Source organism: Dromiciops gliroides, chromosome 4 (genome assembly GCF_019393635.1).
Source record: "Dromiciops gliroides isolate mDroGli1 chromosome 4, mDroGli1.pri, whole genome shotgun sequence".
NCBI classification, from domain to species: domain Eukaryota; kingdom Metazoa; phylum Chordata; class Mammalia; order Microbiotheria; family Microbiotheriidae; genus Dromiciops; species Dromiciops gliroides.
Genome location: NC_057864.1, coordinates 184,376,254 through 184,396,420, shown reverse-complemented (window position 1 = coordinate 184,396,420; position 20,167 = coordinate 184,376,254). Strand labels below are relative to the sequence as shown.

The following is a 20,167-nucleotide window of genomic DNA, read 5'->3' as shown; positions in this document are numbered from 1 at the left end:
TTAATTTTGTTGCTGAGTCTTTAATTGTGAGGTCTTTGTCCAATGACCCACAAATGGATATATTCCTGGAAAAAGTGAATCATATCAATTGACATTCTTGTCAGAAAGAAGAAAGACGTCACAGCAAATGGAAGGGTGGCTCAGGGATACTCCTTAGAGTTGCAAAGAAAGGAGTTGGCAGAGTGGATTTTATCATGTCTAGAGGCAACAAGAAAAATTTATTTCATGTTATATTTGGTCATCAGTATGTCAGTACTAATGATAAGTATTTGCCAAAAGACTCCTATATAAATGATCATGACTTCTGTGCCAAAATCGGTTGCTAAGAAGCAAGAGGTAGAGAAATTTTATGACCAACCAGATAAGAATTTCCAGATTAATGATACATGCTTTGATACTTACTATGTACTAGGTACTATGTTAAGTGCTTTTCAATTATTATCTCATTTGATCATCACAACAACCCTGGGAGGTAGGTGGTATTATTATCCTCATTTTGCAGAAGAGGAAACTGAAGAAAACAAGGGTTAAATAATTTGCACTACTTGTATGTGTCTGTGGCCAGATTTGAATTCGGGTTTTCCTCATTCCAGGTCCAGTTCTCTGAACACTGTACCACCTAGATGCCCTGATATTGGGAACCTGAGTGACTAGAAAGCTGACAGTACCTTCTATGGAAGTTTGGAAAATGGATAGGTATTTGAGAAAATATGATGGGTTTTATTGTACTGTAAAAAAATAATATGAGGAACAGCTAGGTGGCACAGTGGATAGAGCACTGGCCCTGGATTCAGGAGGACTTGAGTTCAAATCCGGCCTCAGACACTTGACACTTACTAGCTGTGTGACCCTGGGCAAGTCACTTAACCCTCATTGTCCTGCCCCCCCAAATAATAATAATAATATGAAGAATTCAAAGAAAATTCAAAAGATTTCTATGAACCACTATACAGCCAAGTAAGTGAAATGCAGAGAAAAATTTACACAATGACTACATGGAAAGAATACAAATAATGTAAAGGAAAACTTTACAGCTATTCAAACTCTGACTTATGCAATTGACTAAAGAAGATTAATAATGAATGTACTTCCCCTATTTTGGCAGAAAAGTGGTGAACGACATGTTTGGAATAAGGTATATGCTTCAATATAATCAATTCATTTTGCTTAAGCATACTTCTTTGTTTTAAGAGTTATAAGGAGGAGGGGAATCATAAGGGAAGCAAAAATGATGTAAAAGAGCAATAAAATATTTATTTAAAAATACACAAGGACCATTTTGGACATAGATTAGAAGGGGCCTCAGTAGTCATCAAGTCTAGTCCCCTCATTTTATATGTGAGGAAACTGAGTCAGAGTTTAAGTGACTTACCCAAAACATATAGGTAGTAAATATCTAAGGTGAGATTTGAATCCAGGTCTTCCTGATTTCAGGTCCAACACTCCACTACTTCACTGCTTCCTGATGGATACTCAGCAGGAAGTTGGCCAACAGGAGACGAGTTTTGGAGAGAAATGAGAGTGAGTTATATAGTTTTGGGAGACTTAGATGTGTGCAATTAAAATCATTGAAAACATGGGGGTTTAAGATGTTGCTCATCCTTCATTTGCAAAGGAGGACCAATGATATCATGAGGTGATAAGAAAGAGATAAGAGGGCCCAGGACACATCCTTGAGGATTTCCCAAAATTAATGGCTGACATCAGGAGACAAAAGAGACTAAAAAGAAATGGTCAAACAAAGAGGAAGAGAACCAGGAGAGAGCAGTGTCACCAAACCAAGGAAGGAGAAAGAATCCAGAAGAAAGAAGGGGTGATTGGAAGTCCCAAAAGCTGAAGAGAGGGCAGGTAGCATGAAGACATAGGGATAATTAAGTTAGCAGTTAAGTGATAGTAGGTAAACTTAGAGAGCAGTTTCAGTGTGTGTGTGTGTGTGTGTGTGTGTGTGTGTGTGTGAATCAGAAGAGTTGAGAAGGGAATAGGGGTGGGGGAAGGGTGAAGAAATGGAAGCAACATGTGAGTACATTGGACTTTGCTACAATGGCAGGAGAGAATGACAAGTTCAAGTGAAGGTTTTTAAGGATGGAGGAGACCTGGGTCCCCCCCCCTTTTTTTTCCACATCCATTTTAGAATTTAGTTTTTATTTAGTTTTATTGAGCTCCAATTTCTGTCCCTCCCTTCAGCCTCTTCCCCATCCATTGAGAAGGAAAGCATCATACATGTGCCGGGTCCCTTTGTAAATGGTATTGAAGGATTAATGAATAGGGAAAGTTTGGAGATGACAGAAAGAGAAGACTTTGGGGGGTGAGCTAATGGAAAAGATGGGAGTAAGTGGGATCAAGAGCACCAGTAGAGGAGCTGACCTTGGAAAGAGAACTATTAGAGAACAGAGCAAAAGATAAGAGCAAGGGTGGTAGTGAAGTTGTTTTTGTTTTTTAAATAAAGGGACTTACTTAATAATGGCAGATTTTAGGCCAGGAGGACACAGGCTCAACCCACAAACAATCTTTTCCTCAGTTCCTCTGCTGAAGAATTTTACTTACTTTGTGTTTTTTGTTTCTGTTTGTTTTTGTGGGGCAGTGACAGTTAAGTGACTTGCCCAGAGTCACACAACTAGTTAAGTGTCAAGTGTCTGAGGTCAGATTTGAACTCAGGTCCTCCTGAATCCAGGGCCAGTGTTGCCCCTAACTTTACTTTCATGAAGTGTAATTGCTAGAGGGTTTTGTAGGAACCTAAGTGCATAACAAGGGCAGTTAGGTGGTGCCATAGTATACAGAGCACTGGGCAAGTCACTGTGTGCCTCAGTTTCCCCAATTGTAAAATGAGGAAAATAATAGCACCTACCTCCCAGGGTTGTTGTGAGGATCAAATGAGATTATATTTGTAAACTGCTTAGCATGGTACTTATTAGGTGCTCTATATATGCTTATTATTGTTATTATTATAAATCCCAGTCACCCAGACTTGTCAATTTGGCATTATCCTTGACTGTTCACTCTTGGTCATATCGTATAGCTAAACAATCATCAAATCTTCTCATTTTTTCTCCATAGGGTTTGGGGTTTTTTTTGTAACCATCTGCTTCTCTCCACTCTCATCGGTACCACCTTAGTCTTCCCTGAAATACTGCTATAGCCTTCTCTGAAGTGGTCTCCCTGAGTTTGTTTTCTTCTCTCCAATCCATCCTCACATAGCCACTAAAATGATTATCCTTTAGCACAGTTCTGATAAGATCGATCCCTCCCCTACTCCATAAACTCCAATGGCTCCTGCCATCTGTGAAGAGTGAGATTCAAAATTAGAGAAAAAGAAAAAGATTATCATGAAGCAGTAAGGTCCAGATGGCCAGTATAAATGATATAGCAGGGGCAGCTAGGTGGCGCAGTGGATAGAGCACTGGCCCTGGAGTCAAATCCAGCCTCAGACACTTGATACTTACTAGCTGTGTGACCCTGGGCAAGTCACTTAACCCCAATTGCCTCATTAAAAAAAAATGATATAGCAGAGACTTATGAAAAGCCCAGAAAATGATGTGGGCTGATGAGTTGGTAGACGGCCTATTCTCTATGGAAAGTCAAGAGGAAGGCTCTCAACCCATTGTATGAACTCCCCCCCTCCCCAAGTTATACTAGATGAAGGGAAGAGGAAGAAGTCATCATTTATATAGTCCCTACTATGTGTTGGGTACAGGGCTAAGCACTTTACAAATATTATTTCACTTGATCCTCACAACAGTTCTGTGAGGTAGGGGCTATAATTATCCCCCTTTTGCAACTGAAGAAGAGGTTAAGTGACTTGCTCAGGGTCACATAGCTAGTAAGTGTTTGAGGCTGGATTTGAACTCATCTTCCTGGCTCCAGGCCTAGCACTCTAGCCACTGTACCACATTACTGCCTCAACAAGAAAGATGTTAAAGGCAGGGATGAGTTGCCTGAAACCTGCATTCCTGTAAGGAGGACTCACATGGATGACATCATGGGTTCACTGACCTATTGAAGTCTATTTTTGGGGGGATTGGTTTGTACTAGCCCTGGAGAGGAAAGGAATAGGGCATGCTCAGGGTGTTGCTGTCTTGGCATTGGGTGTGGAGAGGAGAGTCAGAGAAGGAAAAAAAGAAACAAGGGAAAATGAACCAAGGCCTGGGAACTGCAGATCCTCAGGGATGGAGGGACAGAGAAGGGGAAAGATTAGAGGAGCAGTAGAGACAGAAATAGAAAGAAATATAAGGACATGGAGGGGGTACAAAAGGATTGCAGCAGGAGCCTAATATCTGCAGGGGTTTTTTTTTGTTTGTTTGGGTTTTTTTTGATGGGGCAATGAGGGTTAAGTGACTTGCCCAAGGTCACGCAGCTAGTTAAGTGTCAAATGTCTGAGGCTGGATTTGAACTCAGGTCCTCCTGAATCCAAGGCTGGTGCTTTATACACTGCACCACCTAGCTGCCCCCAGGAGCCTAATATCAATGGGGCTTTTGTCAATTCCTGGGTCCCAGCTGGAAATTAGTGTGGGTAGGGAGGATTATTTCAGTTTTATGTATCCCATAGCTATTCCAGGACTATTCGTATTGAGGTCCTCCCCCCATATAGGAAGCAAGAGACTGAGAGATAAAAGGTGAGACAAGAGAAAGAAACAGATGCAGCTAGGTGGTATAATGAGGGTATAATCAAGAGGATCTGAGTTCAGATCCTGCCTCAATAGCACCTTTCTTCCAAGTTTGTTGTGAAGATAAAGTGAGATACTTGTAAAAGTGCTCTTAGGGGTCAGCAGGTGCCCTGGCGTCAGAAAGACCTGAGTTGAAATCCAGCCTTAGACAACCTGACACTTACTAGCTGTATCACCCTGGGTGACCCCGGTTGCCCTCCAAAAAAAAAAAAAGGACATGCTTTGTCCTTCTGGGTTCTGGGTCCTGTCCTCAGAATCTCTTTCTCTGCAACCAAGAAGGCCCCTGGACCCATGGCTCTTTGCTAACAAGTATATATCTGTGGGGATTCCAGAGGCACCTTCGGCCTCAGCCCCCACAGCAACATCCACTCCCTTACCTTCAGACCTTCTTCCCTCTTTTTTTCTTGTTGTTCAATCACGTCTGACTCTTCATGACCCCATTTGGGGATTTCTTGGCAAAGATACTGGAGTGGTTTGCCATTTAATCCTCCAGCTCTTTTCACAGATGAGGAAACTGAGAAACAGGGTTAAATGACTTTCCCAGGGTCACACAGCTAGTATGTGTCTTAAGGCCATATTTGAACTCAAGTCTTCCTGACTCCAAGCCTGGCACTCTGTATGCTACCTCTCCTTCTTACTTCCTGGCTTTCCTAGGTAGGGCAGGAGAAGTTCAGAGCAGGGAGAAGAGAAAGGCTATGGCCCTGTCAACTCATCAATAAACTTTGGTGGAGGGCCCTTTCTTACCAAGGCATTGGAGTGGGCAGTGCTAAAGGGACTAAGGGATATATATATAAATATATATATATATATATATGTATACACACACACATATATATTTTTTACTAAGGGATATTAATAGAAAAACAGACCCTTCCCTGATCTTACAGTTATAGAATATGAGATTCAGACCCAGAAAGGTACTGAGCTTGAGAGAGGCTGAGACTTTCCTAGGACTTAGCTGCAGAGATAGAACAAAGAATTCATAATTAACTAATACTGGGGGTGGGGTGTCCAGATCTCCCAACGCTCTGCATCTTATGTCCCTCATTCCAAGATGGAGCGCCTTGCTCAGAGGTGGGCACAGTCATCGAGGTAATCAGCTTCATAACAGGAGGTATGTTTTGAGGTGAGGTGTGGGGCAAGGTTCTTCTCAAACCTCTCTTCATTCCAGGGATATTTTGTGTACAGTGTGTGTGTGTGTGTGGGGGGCATATTTTATACCCTGGAGGGGGGGCTCATGGTTGTGGTTTTGCTTTCACCCAAACCTCCAGCTATCCTACCCGCCCCCAGCACTTAACAATCCCTTTGCTCACCTTCCCCCTTCTCCTGTTTAACCCCAAACAGACAGGTTCTGGGGAGAGATAAGAACTGTTTAATATCAATAAGGTATCAATAAGGTGCAAGGGGGTCCCCCTTTTAGAGTAAACAGTGTTTGCCCACAAGTACTCTCTCCCCTGCCATGGAAGATGAGAAAGGGATGAAGATCCCAGGAGCGTTCAGATCCCCTTCGTTGGGGGATATTGACTGAATTTACAAGCTCCACTGCTCCTTAGGAGAGCCTGACCCAGCACTGGGCACTCCATGTCCACGGTGACCCAGTCTGCTGCAGGTCCCACCCCTCCAGAGAAGAGTGTAGCTATCCAGCCCCCAGGCTCCAACAGTCTGTTTCCACAACAAGGCAGGCTGTGTGCCCTGTAAACTTGGCCCCTCCTTATACCCCACCCCTGTGCTGGGGACACTGTGACCTGAGTTGGGGTGGGAGTTCCCTGACCCCCACTCTCCTTCACAGACTATCCCTTTAAGAAGGGGAGAAGGGTATGGCCCCTTTTCCTACTCTTCCAAACCAGGACCTGGACCTCTTTCAGTGGTGACTAAACTACCACCTCATTTCCAAAGCCAGAGAAGTCCTTGCATTCACAGGATCTGCAGGTGAGTTGTCTACATGTGTATACATGAGGGAGGATTTGTGTATGAAGTTGTGTGTGTGTGTGTGTGTGTGTGTGTGTGTGCCAGGCTGTGTATTTAAGTATACTGCATGTGAGTGTGTGTGGTAAATAGGTAACTAGTTTTAAAAATAGGATTCCCAGGAATTGGATTCAAGTCTCACCTCTGACACTTCCTGCTAATTCCAAGGTCCTGAGCCTTCAATCAACAAACCAGCATTTTATTAAGCATTGTCTAAAAAAGCCAAATTTTACATCAGAGGTCCTGGGTTCAAATCCAGATTCTGATTCTCCTCCCACCACCACCCCCCACTTTGGACATGTCACTTTCTCTTTCAAATTTTGCCTCATACTCTAGCTCTGTGACCGCCTTCGGTCACAACAAGCCCTGGAGAAGCAAACAACAGCTTACTATCTATCCAGCAGAGACAACATGAACATATAAGGATATGCAATATAGATGAATAGATGCAAGGTTTGGAATTGGGGGGGGAGGGGGAAGAAAAATGCACCTGGTGGGATCAGAAACAGCCTCTTGTGGCATGAAGAATTGAAAGGTGGTCAGTTTAGTGGGATGGAAGTGTACATGTAAGGGGATAATGTGAAACAAACCAGATTGAGACCAGATTGTGGAGGGGTTTATAGCAGGTAATAGGGAGCCACTAGTTTATGGAGTAGGTCGGGAGTACATTTCCAGCAAATCAGTCTGGCGGCTGTGTACAAGATGGATAGTTTTGCACGTAGCTTCATTTCTTTGTGATTCCATATGCATGAGTCTGTCTGTATCTCCATGTCTCTGTGTGACCCCCATATTTGCAAATGTTCTCTGTTCATATCATTGCTTTCATGTCTCTCCATATGATCATAGACTGAGAGCTGGAGGGATTTTTAGAGGCCATTGAGGCATCCACCCCATCCCCACTTTACAGATGAGGAAACTGAGACCCAGAGAGGTTAAGTCACTTGCCTACTGTTACTAGTAAGTATCTGAGGCAGAATTCAAAAGGGAAAATGACATGTCCAATGTAGGGGGTGGGAAAGAGACAGGATTTGAATGCAGGATCTGTTATAAAATTCAGCTTTCTATACCATATTACAATGCATTGGGGAGGCGAAGGTGTAGGAAGAATCCCCAGAAACTTGTTTTCATCTCAAGATCCAGCCTCCCCTGCTGTCACACCTCCCATGGGTTAATAATTATTGGGGATCCCGTTAGTGGCTCCCAGTCCCAGCCCCTCCCCATCCTCAGCTGCCTTTGGCCTGTTTTGGCTTTGGGAGGGGTCTTGCTCTCCAGCCAAACAGAGCCCTTAGGAGTGGCCCCGCCCCATCCCTGGGTTATTTTCCCAGGATCTATAAATCGAGAGACCCCAGGTGGGGCCCCTCCTGGTGGAAAGAACCTCTCCTCTACCTCCAAGATATTCCCCTGCCGCTGTTGCTGCTGCTCCTCTGCAATTCCCCATCACCCTCACCATTGCCTTCCTCAACTCAGTGTCTTACCCTTGCCCACAATGTTACTCTGGCACAACCAACCAGAACAACTGTGGCCCAGCCCAGGGGAGCTGTACCCCTGTTCCACCAGCAATCTGCTCAGGTAGGTGCTTCCACCTCTTGGAATATCCCCAAGGTCTCTTCTCCCTCATCCTCCAGCTCTCTCCGAGGACAGTCATTAGCCCAGGTACCCTCCTTGACCCTGCCACGGTCAGTCCCTTCCAGTGTCTGTCCTCTTTCTCCCTGCCTTACCTGGGTGCTCCCTGTTGAAACAGGGAGTTTCTTTGAAGAGAGGAGGAAATGTCACATAGGGTTGACCAAATAAGGGAAAAGTGGGTAGAAATGCCCCTCTTGGGTTTCAAGTTCCTTTCAAGATAGAGGGTTCTCTGAGTCCATCTGGGGTTCCTAGTTCTGTGGATCTCCAAGCACTTCCTAAAGGTTTTATTCCCCTTGTACATTCTCTGGGTCAGAGCATCCTCTGATCTTATCCAGAGAAAAAAGATTGTGAAGTCCAGGAAAGTTTAGGGACAGGGATGGGATCATTGAACCACATCTGCGCTTCCAATTAGATTTCTGGAAGGATTTTCTAAGGAGAGTTGGAGCCTTTTGGAAGATGGGCGGGGCACACCCAAGGACAAGGGAGAATTGGAAATCACACCTTATTAACCTGAGCTGCAAGTAGGCCAGAACTGGGGGGAAGAGGTGGTGTTTGAGAATTGAAGAATGTATTTTGAGGGTAAAAAGGAGACCAGAGTGACTTGGAGAGCCTGGCAACTGAGAGACAGTGTCCATCTCACCCCAGCAGGGAGTCCCTGGCACTGCCTTACCTGAAGCAGGAGGACTCCTCGGGCATTTCTACCTCGGACATGCACTGTCCAGTCTTCCAATATGTCCTCTGTGCTGTCACCTCTCCTGCTGTCAAGCAACACGAGGAAACACTTACCTACCTGAACCAGGGTATGACAGACATGGAGCATGGGTGTTAAAAACTGACCAACAGTGGGGCAGTGGAATCTAATAGATATGTTGGATTTGGAAGCTGAAAGACCGGGGTTTGGATCCTACCTCTGACACTTACTGTGACCTTGGGAGTCCCTGGAGTCTTAGTTTTCCCATCCCACGCAGTTGTTGTAAGGATTAAGCACTTGGCGGGGCAGCTAGGTGGCACAGTGGATAAAGCACCGGCCCTGGAGTCAGGAGTAGCTGAGTTCAAATCCAGCCTCAGACACTTGACACTTACTAGCTGTGTGACCCTGGGCAAGTCACTTAACCCCCATAGCCCCGCCAAAAAAAAAAAAAAAAGGATTAAGCACTTGATGTGTAACTTGTCCTGCAAACCTTAAAAAGCTATGTCAATGTCAGTTTTGTCTCCCTATCCTTAACACATGGCTATCGTGGTATCTGGCACCCAGACACATGGTAGATACTTAACAAATGTCTTTGAAGTATCATTAAGAGGCATGGTGGTATAGGGGATAGAGAACCAGCTTTGGAGTGGAAATTTCTAGGTTCAGGTCCTATTGTTGATGAATATTGGATGTGACCCAGGGCAGTCCCTCAATTTCTCAGTGATCCAGACATCTCTCTAGGAACAAGCTGCAGAGGCATTGATTTGGGGAGGGGCGGGGCAATGAGGGTGAAGTGACTTGCCCAGGGTCACACAGCTAGTAAGTGTCAAGTGTCTGAGGCCAGATTTGAACTCAGGTCTTCCTGAATCCAGGGCCAATGCTTTACCCACTGCGCCACCTAGCTGAGAGGCATTGATTTGTGCTGTTAGTCCTCATTGGAAACCCCCCGACATGGACCCTTAAAAAAACTGTTATTAGTGGGATTGGAGCTCGGGTACCACAATGGAGTTGATGAGTACAGATGATGGAGCTGAGCCCCAGGGAGGTAACGGACTATGATCAGCATCAGCTGCCTGCGAATGGACAGTAGAAAGTTTGGGGGAAAGGAGACCCCAGAAGTCTAAGGGATTATCTCTGGTCTTCAGATGGCCTTTGCTGCTTTAGGCATGGCTGATTCCCATCCTGATGTCTTTCAGGGCAATCCTATGAAGTCCGGATGCTCTGTAACCCCAAACTGGGAGATGTTTCCCAGTGGCCTCGCCTGCTGAAGGTGAGTCTCTTCTCACTTCCGAATCTTCATTTAGATCAAGTGCCAGCAAAAAAATATCATCCCTCAGGTGGAAAGGTGCTAGATAGGAGGTTGTCTTGCCTGGTGTCCCATCCCCACCCCCATCTTGGGCACCAGACACCATATTTCAGAGACAGCACAGATAAAATAGGGGAGAGAATATTGGTCAGGAAGCCTAAGATTCCTATTACTAACTAGTGGTTGTAACCATGGAATCACACAGTCAACTTAACCTCACCAAGGCTGTTTCCTTATTTGTAAAATGGCAAAGATAACCCTTAGTGTCCATCTTACCGAGAGGCACAAATGAGATCATGTATTTTAAGATGCTCTGCAAACAAAAACATTTGGTAAACGTTAGGTTCCCAGGTAAATAAATGATCATTAAGCAGTCTTTCTATCCCTGTAGGATTGTCCAATTGTCTTCTTATGGGGGAGTGGGGCGGGGAGAAGAGGTAGTTTGAATCAGATGAAGCATTTGGAAGGTTACTTGGAGGCTGGGTTCTGGAACTTCCCACGTGTTTCTCTGAGCTGGGTGTCTGGTGTCTACAGAGTGTGGTACGCGTGGTCTTCCACGACCGACGCCTGCAATACACCGAACGACAACAGCTGGAAGGCTGGCGGTGGAGCCGTCCAGGGGACAGGATACTGGATATTGGTGAGGGGAGTACAAGGGGAGGGTAGGAAGGTGGAAAGAGCCCTCCTCAGGGGACTTCCCTAGATCCACGGGTACTTGGGGAGGGGACTCTGAGTCTGTGGTTGGGGGAGGCTTTCAGAGTGCTATTGCTTGCTGCTGCTCCCCTTTGGTCTAACTTTGGTGCCTGTCTACCCCTTTCCCCTTGTGCCTACAGATGTTCCCTTATCAGTGGGGGTGGTAGAGCCCCAGGTATTGCCGTCACTCCTCAACACAGTGGAATTTCTCTGGGATCCTGCAAAGAAGACATCTCTCTTCTTGCAGGTCAGGTGGTAGGGTATGTCAGATATCATTCCTGACCTCTAGTCAATCACTGAGTGGGTGGTGGGATGAGCAATGGTAAGACACAGATACACTAAAAATAGGCAATGCCGGGAAGTCTGTGAAATTTGGCAGATGAGAGACGAAGGAGGAACTCAGAGGTACTGGGGTGGTCAGGGTAGGCTTTAAGAGGAGATGGTCATTGAGCTGGGGTGGCATTGTGGGAAAGAAGAGTCCTAGGAGGCAGGGCTCCCTGGGAAGATGGTTATAATCCTGGGTTTAGGTAGGGACAACAAAGGAGTTAGATGTGAGATGATATGGTATAAAATGCCAGACTGGGTTCGAGGGATACTGGCAATTTGACTCAGGAAATCTTGGATGCTCCAATTAGAGAATTTCTGTTTAAATCCCAGCTCTGACACACCTGCATGACTTCGGGCAAATAACTTAACCTCCTCAGTTTTTTTATCTGTAAAATAATTAGGCAGGATGATCTGTGGGGGGGTCTTTTCCAGATCTAAATAAATGATCCTGAGTCATTGTTCCCTAATCCATGGTTTTCCCCATCTTGAAAAAGTAGTAATTCATATAAAACATATTATTTATATAAAAAGTAACATTTATATAATACCTGCTAAATGCCAAACACTACAAATACCATCTCATGAAATCATCTTTACATTACCAATACCATCTCAAATATCATCACAACGAGGCTATTATCCCCATTTTACAGATGAACAGGTTAAGTATCCCAAGTGGGAGGAGAGATCAAGGGGTTCTTTTTTTCCCCAAGGCGTTCTTAACCATGTGTGTGCATGTGATGAAAGGATAGACTCCCCCCCCCCCCGCCCACCCCCCTCCCCCATAGTCTAATGGTTGGTAAAAAAAATTTTTTTTTAAGTTTGCAGACCCCAGGTGAAGAATTCCTAGAATAGACTGGCTCTATCTGGTAGTAGGAATTCTGGCCCCAGCTATGCCCCGCCCCTTTGGGGGGGGCGATGAGGGTTAAGTGACTTGCCCAGGGTCAAACAGCTAGTAAGTGTGAAGTGTCTGAGGTCACATTTGAACTCAGGTCCTCCTGAATCCAGGGCTGGTGCCTTATCCACTGAACCACCAAGCTGCCCCCCCAAGCCCCTACTTTTAATCCTTTTATCCCTTTCCTTTTCCATAATAGGTTAATTGCATCAGTACAGAGTTCACTCCTCGAAAAAATGGTGGGGAGAAGGGTGTCCCCTTCCGAATCCAGATTGACACCTTCAAACCAGGTGACAAGGGGACACCTGTAGAGCATCTGCATTCAGCCAGCTGCCTCATAAAAGTCTTCAAGGTACCCATTTGGGCCTGAAACTGCCCTCTCCTCCTTAGACTCTAATACTTTCTCCAGCCCATCTTGCCTTCAGCTCCTCAAGTTGTCCCAACAGACCTCAGGGGGATGTGGGCTTCTTGACTTTCCTGGCATGCCCTGCCCTGCCCCCATTCTCATTTCCTGAATTGCTTTCTTAGAGACAGTGGGTGGAATGGGTTATGGATAGGACATGGTCTCCTCTGCAGCCTAAGGGGGCTGACCGGAAGCAGAAAACAGACAAAGAGAAAATTGAGAAGCAGTCACCACAGGAGAGAGAGAAGTACCAGCCAGCCTATGAGACCACTGTCTTTACAGAGGTATGTGTGTGGGGGAGCATCCCTACTGGTGCTAGGAGTTGAGGTTCTTGGTATAAACCCTTCTACACACTCATTTGTCTTAGTGGAAGAGCACCATAAGCAGTTGGGAAAAACAAGGCTTACATTGAAGCATTTTAAAATTAAGCACAGAAAAAAAAAGGGTAGAAAATTTGGAGAAAAGCATAGACAAGCAAGATAGTTTTGCAAGTTAATATGTAGAACTGATTGCTTTAAACAGAAAAGCGAGAGGTGTGAAATAGACATTCATGATTTCACATAGAATCTTCTTTTTGGTGTTCTGCTGTGTATGTGGAAATGCTCTTCTTTGGTGGTATTTAAATTCAGAATTAAAAAGAAAAACTAGGGCCTAGAGAGGGGTCAATTACTTTCCCCAGGTTACACAGCATCAGAGAGAACCTTAATCTAATGTCTAGAACAGAGTACTGGATCTAGACTGGTTGTTTCCTGTTTTTTAGGATGGAAGCTGAGGAGGCTGGGGGGCAGGGGAGCACTGGAGAGGGGGGGCAGAGATCCTGGCTTGGCCAACAGCCATCCCCCTCAGGGATCTAATCTTCTCCCTTACCCACAAGCCCTTCCTTCCAGGGTCCCTGATGAAAGCAGAGCTGGAGATAAGAGCTGAGGAGGGGTCCCTTTCCTTTCCCAAACCCCAATCATAGGGGGTCACTTCTCTCTTACTCCTTTCCCCCAGTGTTCACCATGGCCTGAAACCTCTACTGGTCTTCATGCCTCTCCCAGCCCTTCTGGTCTGACTTCTCATTCTTTCAAGTTCCTGACCCCTGAGAGGTGAGTAGAAATTGGGGTTGGTGGGGGAAGAAGAGGATTGGTCTCATCTGCTTCTTCCTCCCCTTCTTTTGCCCCAGTGAGGTACGAGGTCAAAGCTGGTAGGGAAATGGCATTCACTGGTATCCACTCACAAGAGATTTACTAAGCAGTTTGATGGGGTTCGAAGAGGAATGGGACATAGTCCCCTACCCACCAGGCGCTTCAAGTCTAGCAGGGAGATATGATGGTACACAGTAACCTATTCCCATACCAAAGGAGTAACTGCAAGGGAGGGGGGTACAAAGGTGAAGTTTTGTAGCTTAGAGGGCAGAGACAATACCCCAGAGTCCAGCCTTCCAAGTCCTGTGTGTTTTCTCCCACAGGATCTGTTCCTCCCCACCCTTCTCCCTGGACAGCTCAGTGGACAGCCTAGGTGAGGTAAATCAGCCAGCCCCCAACTCCCAAGGCTTTCCTGCCTCATCCCCTTTCTCAGCAGTGTCACCCTGCCCCCTGGTGGCCATGCCTGGCATTGATCTGAACGTGGTTGGGCAGGCATTGCTGGGGAGGTAGGGATGATACTGAAGTGATTTCCTCATATCAACCGTGTGTGGTAGGCAGTATAAACTCATGGTCCCCATTTAGATGCATAGAGACAGAGAAAGCACCAGCGAATGACATATGGGGCTCTGTTGCTCATAACCTTTACCACCACTATCACCACCACCCCTGGTCCTTAGCCTGGCATTCTGGTCCTCTTCCAACCTGCCCTTCTAGCTTTGCTCATCATCTGAACATTGCTTGCATCTTCATATTCTAATCAGGTGCCTGGTGCAAGAATCTACCCATGGGATATCTTTAATCAATGCATTCTTTACTACTCACTAAAATAAACATTTTGCCTTCCACCTCCCTTTTCTCAGGCTCTCAGCCCTGGAGCTTCTATCTCGGAGACACAGCAGTGGTTACACCGTCATCGATTCTCTGGCTACTGTAGGATGCTGGCCAACTTCACTGGTGAGGCTATCCCTTTGCCTCCACTGCTGTGGGATGGGTGTGCAGGACTCGAAGTGCATTTGTTTGGAAGAGCTTGTCTTATTAAACGAATAACCAATACCTAACATTTTTATAGCTTTAAGCTTTGCAAAACACTTTATATACGCTACCTCTTACTAAGTCTGTCAGTCTTGCCCACCAAGAGAATCTGCCCTCTCTGTCCTCCACTTCTAGGGGCCATAGAAATTAAAACAAACTTGTGTGTGCTTGGGTTGCCTTGAAACCCATCTCCTGAGACACTGGCGTTCCTTACCCCAAGTACTTTCGCTCCCAGCTGTCACTTTGGGATGTCAGTAAAGAAATGTGGTCTTGTGACACAATGCTTGATGGTCCCTAAAGGGAGACTTTAGCCTTTCAGAGCCAGTTTTTCTTTTCTTTTTTTTTTTTTTGTGAGGCAGTTGGGGTTAAGTGACTTGCCCAGGGTCACACAGCTAGTAAGTGTGTAAAGTGTCTGAGGCTGTATTTGAACTCAGGTCCTCCTGAATCCAGGGCTGGTGCTCTATCCACTGTGCCACCTAGCTGCCCCCAGAGCCAGTTTCTTAATCTGTAAAGCGGGCTTAGGGCAGCTAGGTGGCCATCTTACCAGGTCACTGATGAGTACATGGATGGATGCCAGTGGATAGAGCCAGGCCTGGAGTCAAAGAAGACTCTTCTTTTCCTGAGTTCAAATCTGGCCTCAGACGCTTACTAGCTGTGTCCCTTAACCCTGCTGACCTCAGTTCCTTATCTGGAGAAGGAAATGGCAAACCCCTCTAGTATCTTTGCCAAGAAAACCCCAAATGGGCCCAGAGAAGTGGGGCTAACCAGACCTAAATGACCTGCCTCTTGCAGGATTGTAATAACAATGGCTAACACCTGTACAGTGCTTTAAAGTTTGGAAAGCGATTGTCAAAGATGATCCTCATCCTCACGACACTGAGATGTAGGTGTTATTATTTTAAAGTAAAGGACGAGGCAGACGGGGTAAGGGAGTCATCCGGGGTCACACAACTAAGCCGTCTGAGGCCAGATCTGAATGCAAGTCCAGTGCTTTCTCCACAGTGCCATCTAGCTGCCTACACTAAGTACTGTGAAGAGAATTCTCTCAGACTCCTTACTCTTTTAATTCAATAGCCGATTTTGCAGAAAAACCAAAGCATTCCAGGTGCTTCTCTCCTAGTTTGCTCTGCCTTGGGAGCTACCCATGTTGCCTATCTCCCTAACGGCTCCTCCCCAAGCCCCTGCTCTATTCTGATAGGTGCAGATTTGCTAAAGCTCTCCCGACAGGACCTCGTCCAGATCTGTGGGGCTGCTGATGGGATCCGTCTCTCCAACACCCTGAAAGCCAGGTACTCAACCTTGCGCAACCCACTTACTGGGTTCCTCCTCCTCTCTATCCCTCTCCTCCCTTCCAATCTCACCTAGTCCTACTCTCTGCAGGAAGCCTTTCCCCCTTCCCGAGTGTCAGTGCCTCCCGCTATTCTACTTTACTCTGCAGAAATCTAGCTTGTGCACAGTTTGCATACTGCCTTCATGCGACTGTGAGCTCCCTGAGAGTAAGGGCTCTCACCTTTCTTTGTATTACCAGTGCTTAGCATGTTGACGGACTAAAAGGTAAGGCATCAGCTGGCAATCTCTTGAGGTAAGGGTGGGAAGCTGAACTCCCTTATCCCTCAAGGCTAGCAGCCAGCAGGCTGAATTACTCCAGGTCCCAGCTTTGCATGTAGAGAGGCCCTGGGGGGCCATGGAGATTGCTGGCTACAGTGTGGGAGATGACTGTAAGCAAGGGAGAGGTTAACTAACAGGCCCTCTCCCTGGTCCAGGCCCATCCGTCCGAGGCTTACCTTGTACGTGTCTCCAGAGGCCCTAAAGCCGGGAAGTGAGACTCCACAGAGTTCAGACTCAGGTACAGATGTCATTTCCATTGCTCCTTTCTCCCACCAGGCAGAAGCACAGGTATGGAATTCCTTCCTGTTGCCCGTGGGATGGGAATAGGGCTGGGGAGTCTGTGTGACACCCAGTTAGTCTTCACTGTGGCACAATGTTGGTCTGCCACCACCTTTGTCAGAAACTCAAGAAGTCGGCTCTCTTAAAAAGGTTCCTGGGCAGCTAGGTGGCGCAATGGATAAAGCACTGGCCTTGGATTCAGGAGGACCTGAGTTCAAATCCAGCCTCAGACACTTGACACTTACTGCTGTGTGACCTTGGGCAAGTCACTTAACCCTCACTGAATGCTCAGGCAGTCTTTCCTGATCCACCAACTTGCTTATAACTTCCTGTTATATAACTTATTCTCGTTTGCAGGTTAAGTCATCTCAGCTGGGACTATACTGTCTCCTCTAAGAATGTTAGTTCCCTGAGGATAGGGACAGGGACTTCCAAGTTAGAATGTTTTTTCCCCTTTCTCCCTTCTGACTGCTCTGCACTGAATTGAGTGCAATCCTGGGTCTATCTGCAAGGCCCCTCAAATGGTTTGTACTTTTTTTTGGGCGGGACAATAAGGGTTAAGTGACTTGCCTGAGGGTCTCACAGTGTCAAGTGTCTGAGGCTGGATTTGAACTCAGGTCCTCCTGAATCCAGGGCTGGTGCTTTATCCACTGTACTTTTCTTGATCCAGTCTCAGATCACTGCCAAGATCCCCTGGTCCTGCTTTTCCTTGGACCTTGGATCATTTACTCCCTTATCCCCCTGCCTCTAGGGTCTTACCAGCAGGTCTACCTGGATGAGCTCAGCACCGCTGAACTGACTGGAAAACTGGCTGAACTCCTGTCTCTCCCAGCCAATCAAATCCACCGGCTCTTTCGCCAAGGACCTACTGGCATCCATGTACTCATCAGTGACCTGGTAAGATGGTCATGGCATCTTTTCCTCGGTTGCCATACCCGTCCTAGGGCCGCATGTTTGTGTGTCTGTGTGTGGGAGCTTGTGCCCAGATGGCACCTTAAGGTACCTTCATCCAATCCTCAGTCACCCATCTTGGTATCTCTCACTCCTGGGCTTTGGACATTTTTTCTCTGATCCAATTTCCCATATGCCAAAGTTTGTCCTGACTTGGGGTGGGGTGAATAAGAAGAGAGTATCTAAACTAATTTTTCCTTTCCTTACTGGACACCCTCTTCTTGACCATTCTGCAGGTAGTCCAAAATCTGGTGGACGAATCCTATTTTGTAGCTGTGGCAAAGAAAGGTAGGAGCACTGAGGGGACAGGCTGGCTACGAGAGAATGAGGGTATAGGATGGGATGGCTGTGTTCTGGCCATATCTTAAACATTTAAACACCCATTATATGTAAGGGTAGAACTGATGGTAGTAGATCCAGTGAGACCCGGTTATGAATTCCCACCCACCTCACACTTACTGTGTGACTGAGCAAATCACCTAAACTCTCAGCATTCCAGGCAACTCTCTAAGAAGATGATAAACCGCATACATTTTCCCAATCTACAATGGTGGAGGGAATTCTTGCCTGGTAGTTCCCTACATATCCCACCCCACATTGCTGCTGTCCTGATGATGGTCTAAGGAAAGGAGTACTAACTAACATAAAACAATTATAAGAAACGTGCCAAAAGAGCATACAGAATGAGGGTTCTTACCCTGGGGTTTATGAACTTTAATTATTTCAATATAATTAGCTTTTTACACAATTAGAAACATTGCTCTGAAAAGGGGGCCTGCAGGTTTCACCACATTCCCCAAGGTATCTCAAATACAAAAAGATTAAAACAATTAGACAGTTGTAGTCATTAAGTGCTAGGGGTCCAAAATGGAGAGAGGCACTGTGTACTTGAATGTGGAAGGAGGGCTTCCTGGGGGTTGCCTTTGTTTGGTGGATCCACAAAGAGGGAAAAAGGTGATGAAAGTGGCACCTTGAGTTGCTTCCTATAATCTCATGTCTTGTACCACCACTTGGTCTACAGGGTTGGGAGTGGTCTGGTTCTGGGGAGCACCTACTTGAAAGTTGCCCCTTTTACTATTTCCAGTGCAGAATCCAGATGGCTACCACTTGTTTCTGAGTTAGGCTCCCACTAGGGTAGCCAGTCAAGACCAGGAGAAACAAGGCATCGGGGACACAACCACATAAGCGGTATCACTGCTAGGCCTTAATTGTGGCCAGAAATCAGTTAAAACCCCCAGGCAATTACTAGAGACTGGAGCTGCTGTCAAGCAGCTATCCCTGGCTTCTGCTCTTCCTTTCTTGGAAAATTTGCATTTCTGCTTCCAGCTCTTTTTCATTCTTGCTTGGCAAGGGAGATGGGCCACAGTCCTAGGCCCAAAGGCTTGGCATTATCCAGGCTGCACCAGGACCTGGTGATCTGCAGGAACTGGCACAGTGGACTAGCTAGCCATGAAGTATTGGCTGCCTCCCTATGGAATGTCTCAAATCCTCATGTGAAGGAGACTGTCCATCAACATCGCTGTGTCTACTCAACTGCTGGCCTACCCACATCTGTTCTGTGCTCTACCCCTTTTTCTTATAAGTTCATTAAAAAAAAAAACCAAACCCTTATTTTTTTATCCTACCTGCATAGCAGTGACTAATATTTTCAAGGGGCAAAAGCAGGTCTCAAGGTTTGGTTAGTCTGTCATGTCTATGCCAGGAGGCCAGTGGGACACATTCTGGCCAGGGTTGGGACAAGCACGTCTGATCCAGAGAGGCTACGAATTCATCTTTCTATCATGCTCTGGATCCAGTCTCGAGAGCCCAGTGCTCTGCAAGGCTCATTGCCAACCCTTGGTCCCAAGCAGAAAGTCTCCTTAACAATGCAGCTTTCTTGTTGTTTTGTACATGCAAGTAACATTAGCTTTGACCCTTCACTGGCTAGCATTTAAATGACTGGGTTTTAAAACTTTGATTCTAAAAGAATTTGGGTCATAATCTATAGAGACACTAGAGTATTTGCCTTCAATCTAGAGCAATGCTCAGGGAAGGTAGGACCGTAGGGGAAGAAATGCGCTGTAGTCCTGGGTCCTAGTCTTAGCCTTGTCATTAACCAGCTGCTTTTCTAGAATGAGGTAGTTGGACCTGTACCAACTCTGAGGTTATCTCCATATCTAGAATTCCTTAACTCCTTATCAGGCTATTTGAAATATGAATCCCTTTTCAGTCACAAATGTTGAGATGGGCACAAGCCACCAGACATCACCAAAGCAGAGGATGCAACAGACAGTTAAGACCCCAGGTGGAGATAGCACCAGGAGGCCGCTATCTCAGTTCAGGTGGCTGGCAGCCTATTTTTGGTTGGGAGATAGTCAAAAAGGTAGTCTGGCCATTGATTGGTGGAAGGGAGTGGAAACTAGCTGGCTTTTGTTGTCAGAGTTGATCTATGTGGTGAAAGGGACCTTAGATCATGTTGCCCAGAGGTGTCAAACTCTTAGCTCCCCAGTGCTGTCCAAACCAGATTAAAAGTAATTGGGAGGGGCAGCTAGGTGGAACAGTGGATAGAGCACTGGCCCTGGAGTCAGGAGGACCTGAGTTCAAATCCGGCCTCAGACACTTAACAC

General features: G+C 46.2%; 1 protein-coding gene across 1 annotated transcript; it reads left to right on the top strand.

Annotated features, from left to right (window-relative positions):
* Positions 1 to 8,112: 8,112 nt before the first annotated feature.
* On the top strand, positions 8,113 to 18,730 carry LOC122725433 (transcription factor CP2-like protein 1). The gene is made up of 15 exons (XM_043962548.1): positions 8,113 to 8,195; positions 8,898 to 9,049; positions 10,137 to 10,210; positions 10,781 to 10,886; positions 11,080 to 11,186; positions 12,361 to 12,513; positions 12,738 to 12,848; positions 13,558 to 13,634; positions 14,060 to 14,104; positions 14,533 to 14,645; positions 15,922 to 16,012; positions 16,487 to 16,557; positions 17,362 to 17,507; positions 17,798 to 17,849; positions 18,646 to 18,730. Exons 1-15 carry the CDS (start codon positions 8,113 to 8,115, stop codon positions 18,681 to 18,683), a joined length of 1,419 nt encoding a protein of 472 aa, XP_043818483.1. The 3' UTR covers positions 18,684 to 18,730.
* The last annotated feature ends 1,437 nt before the right edge of the window (positions 18,731 to 20,167 follow it).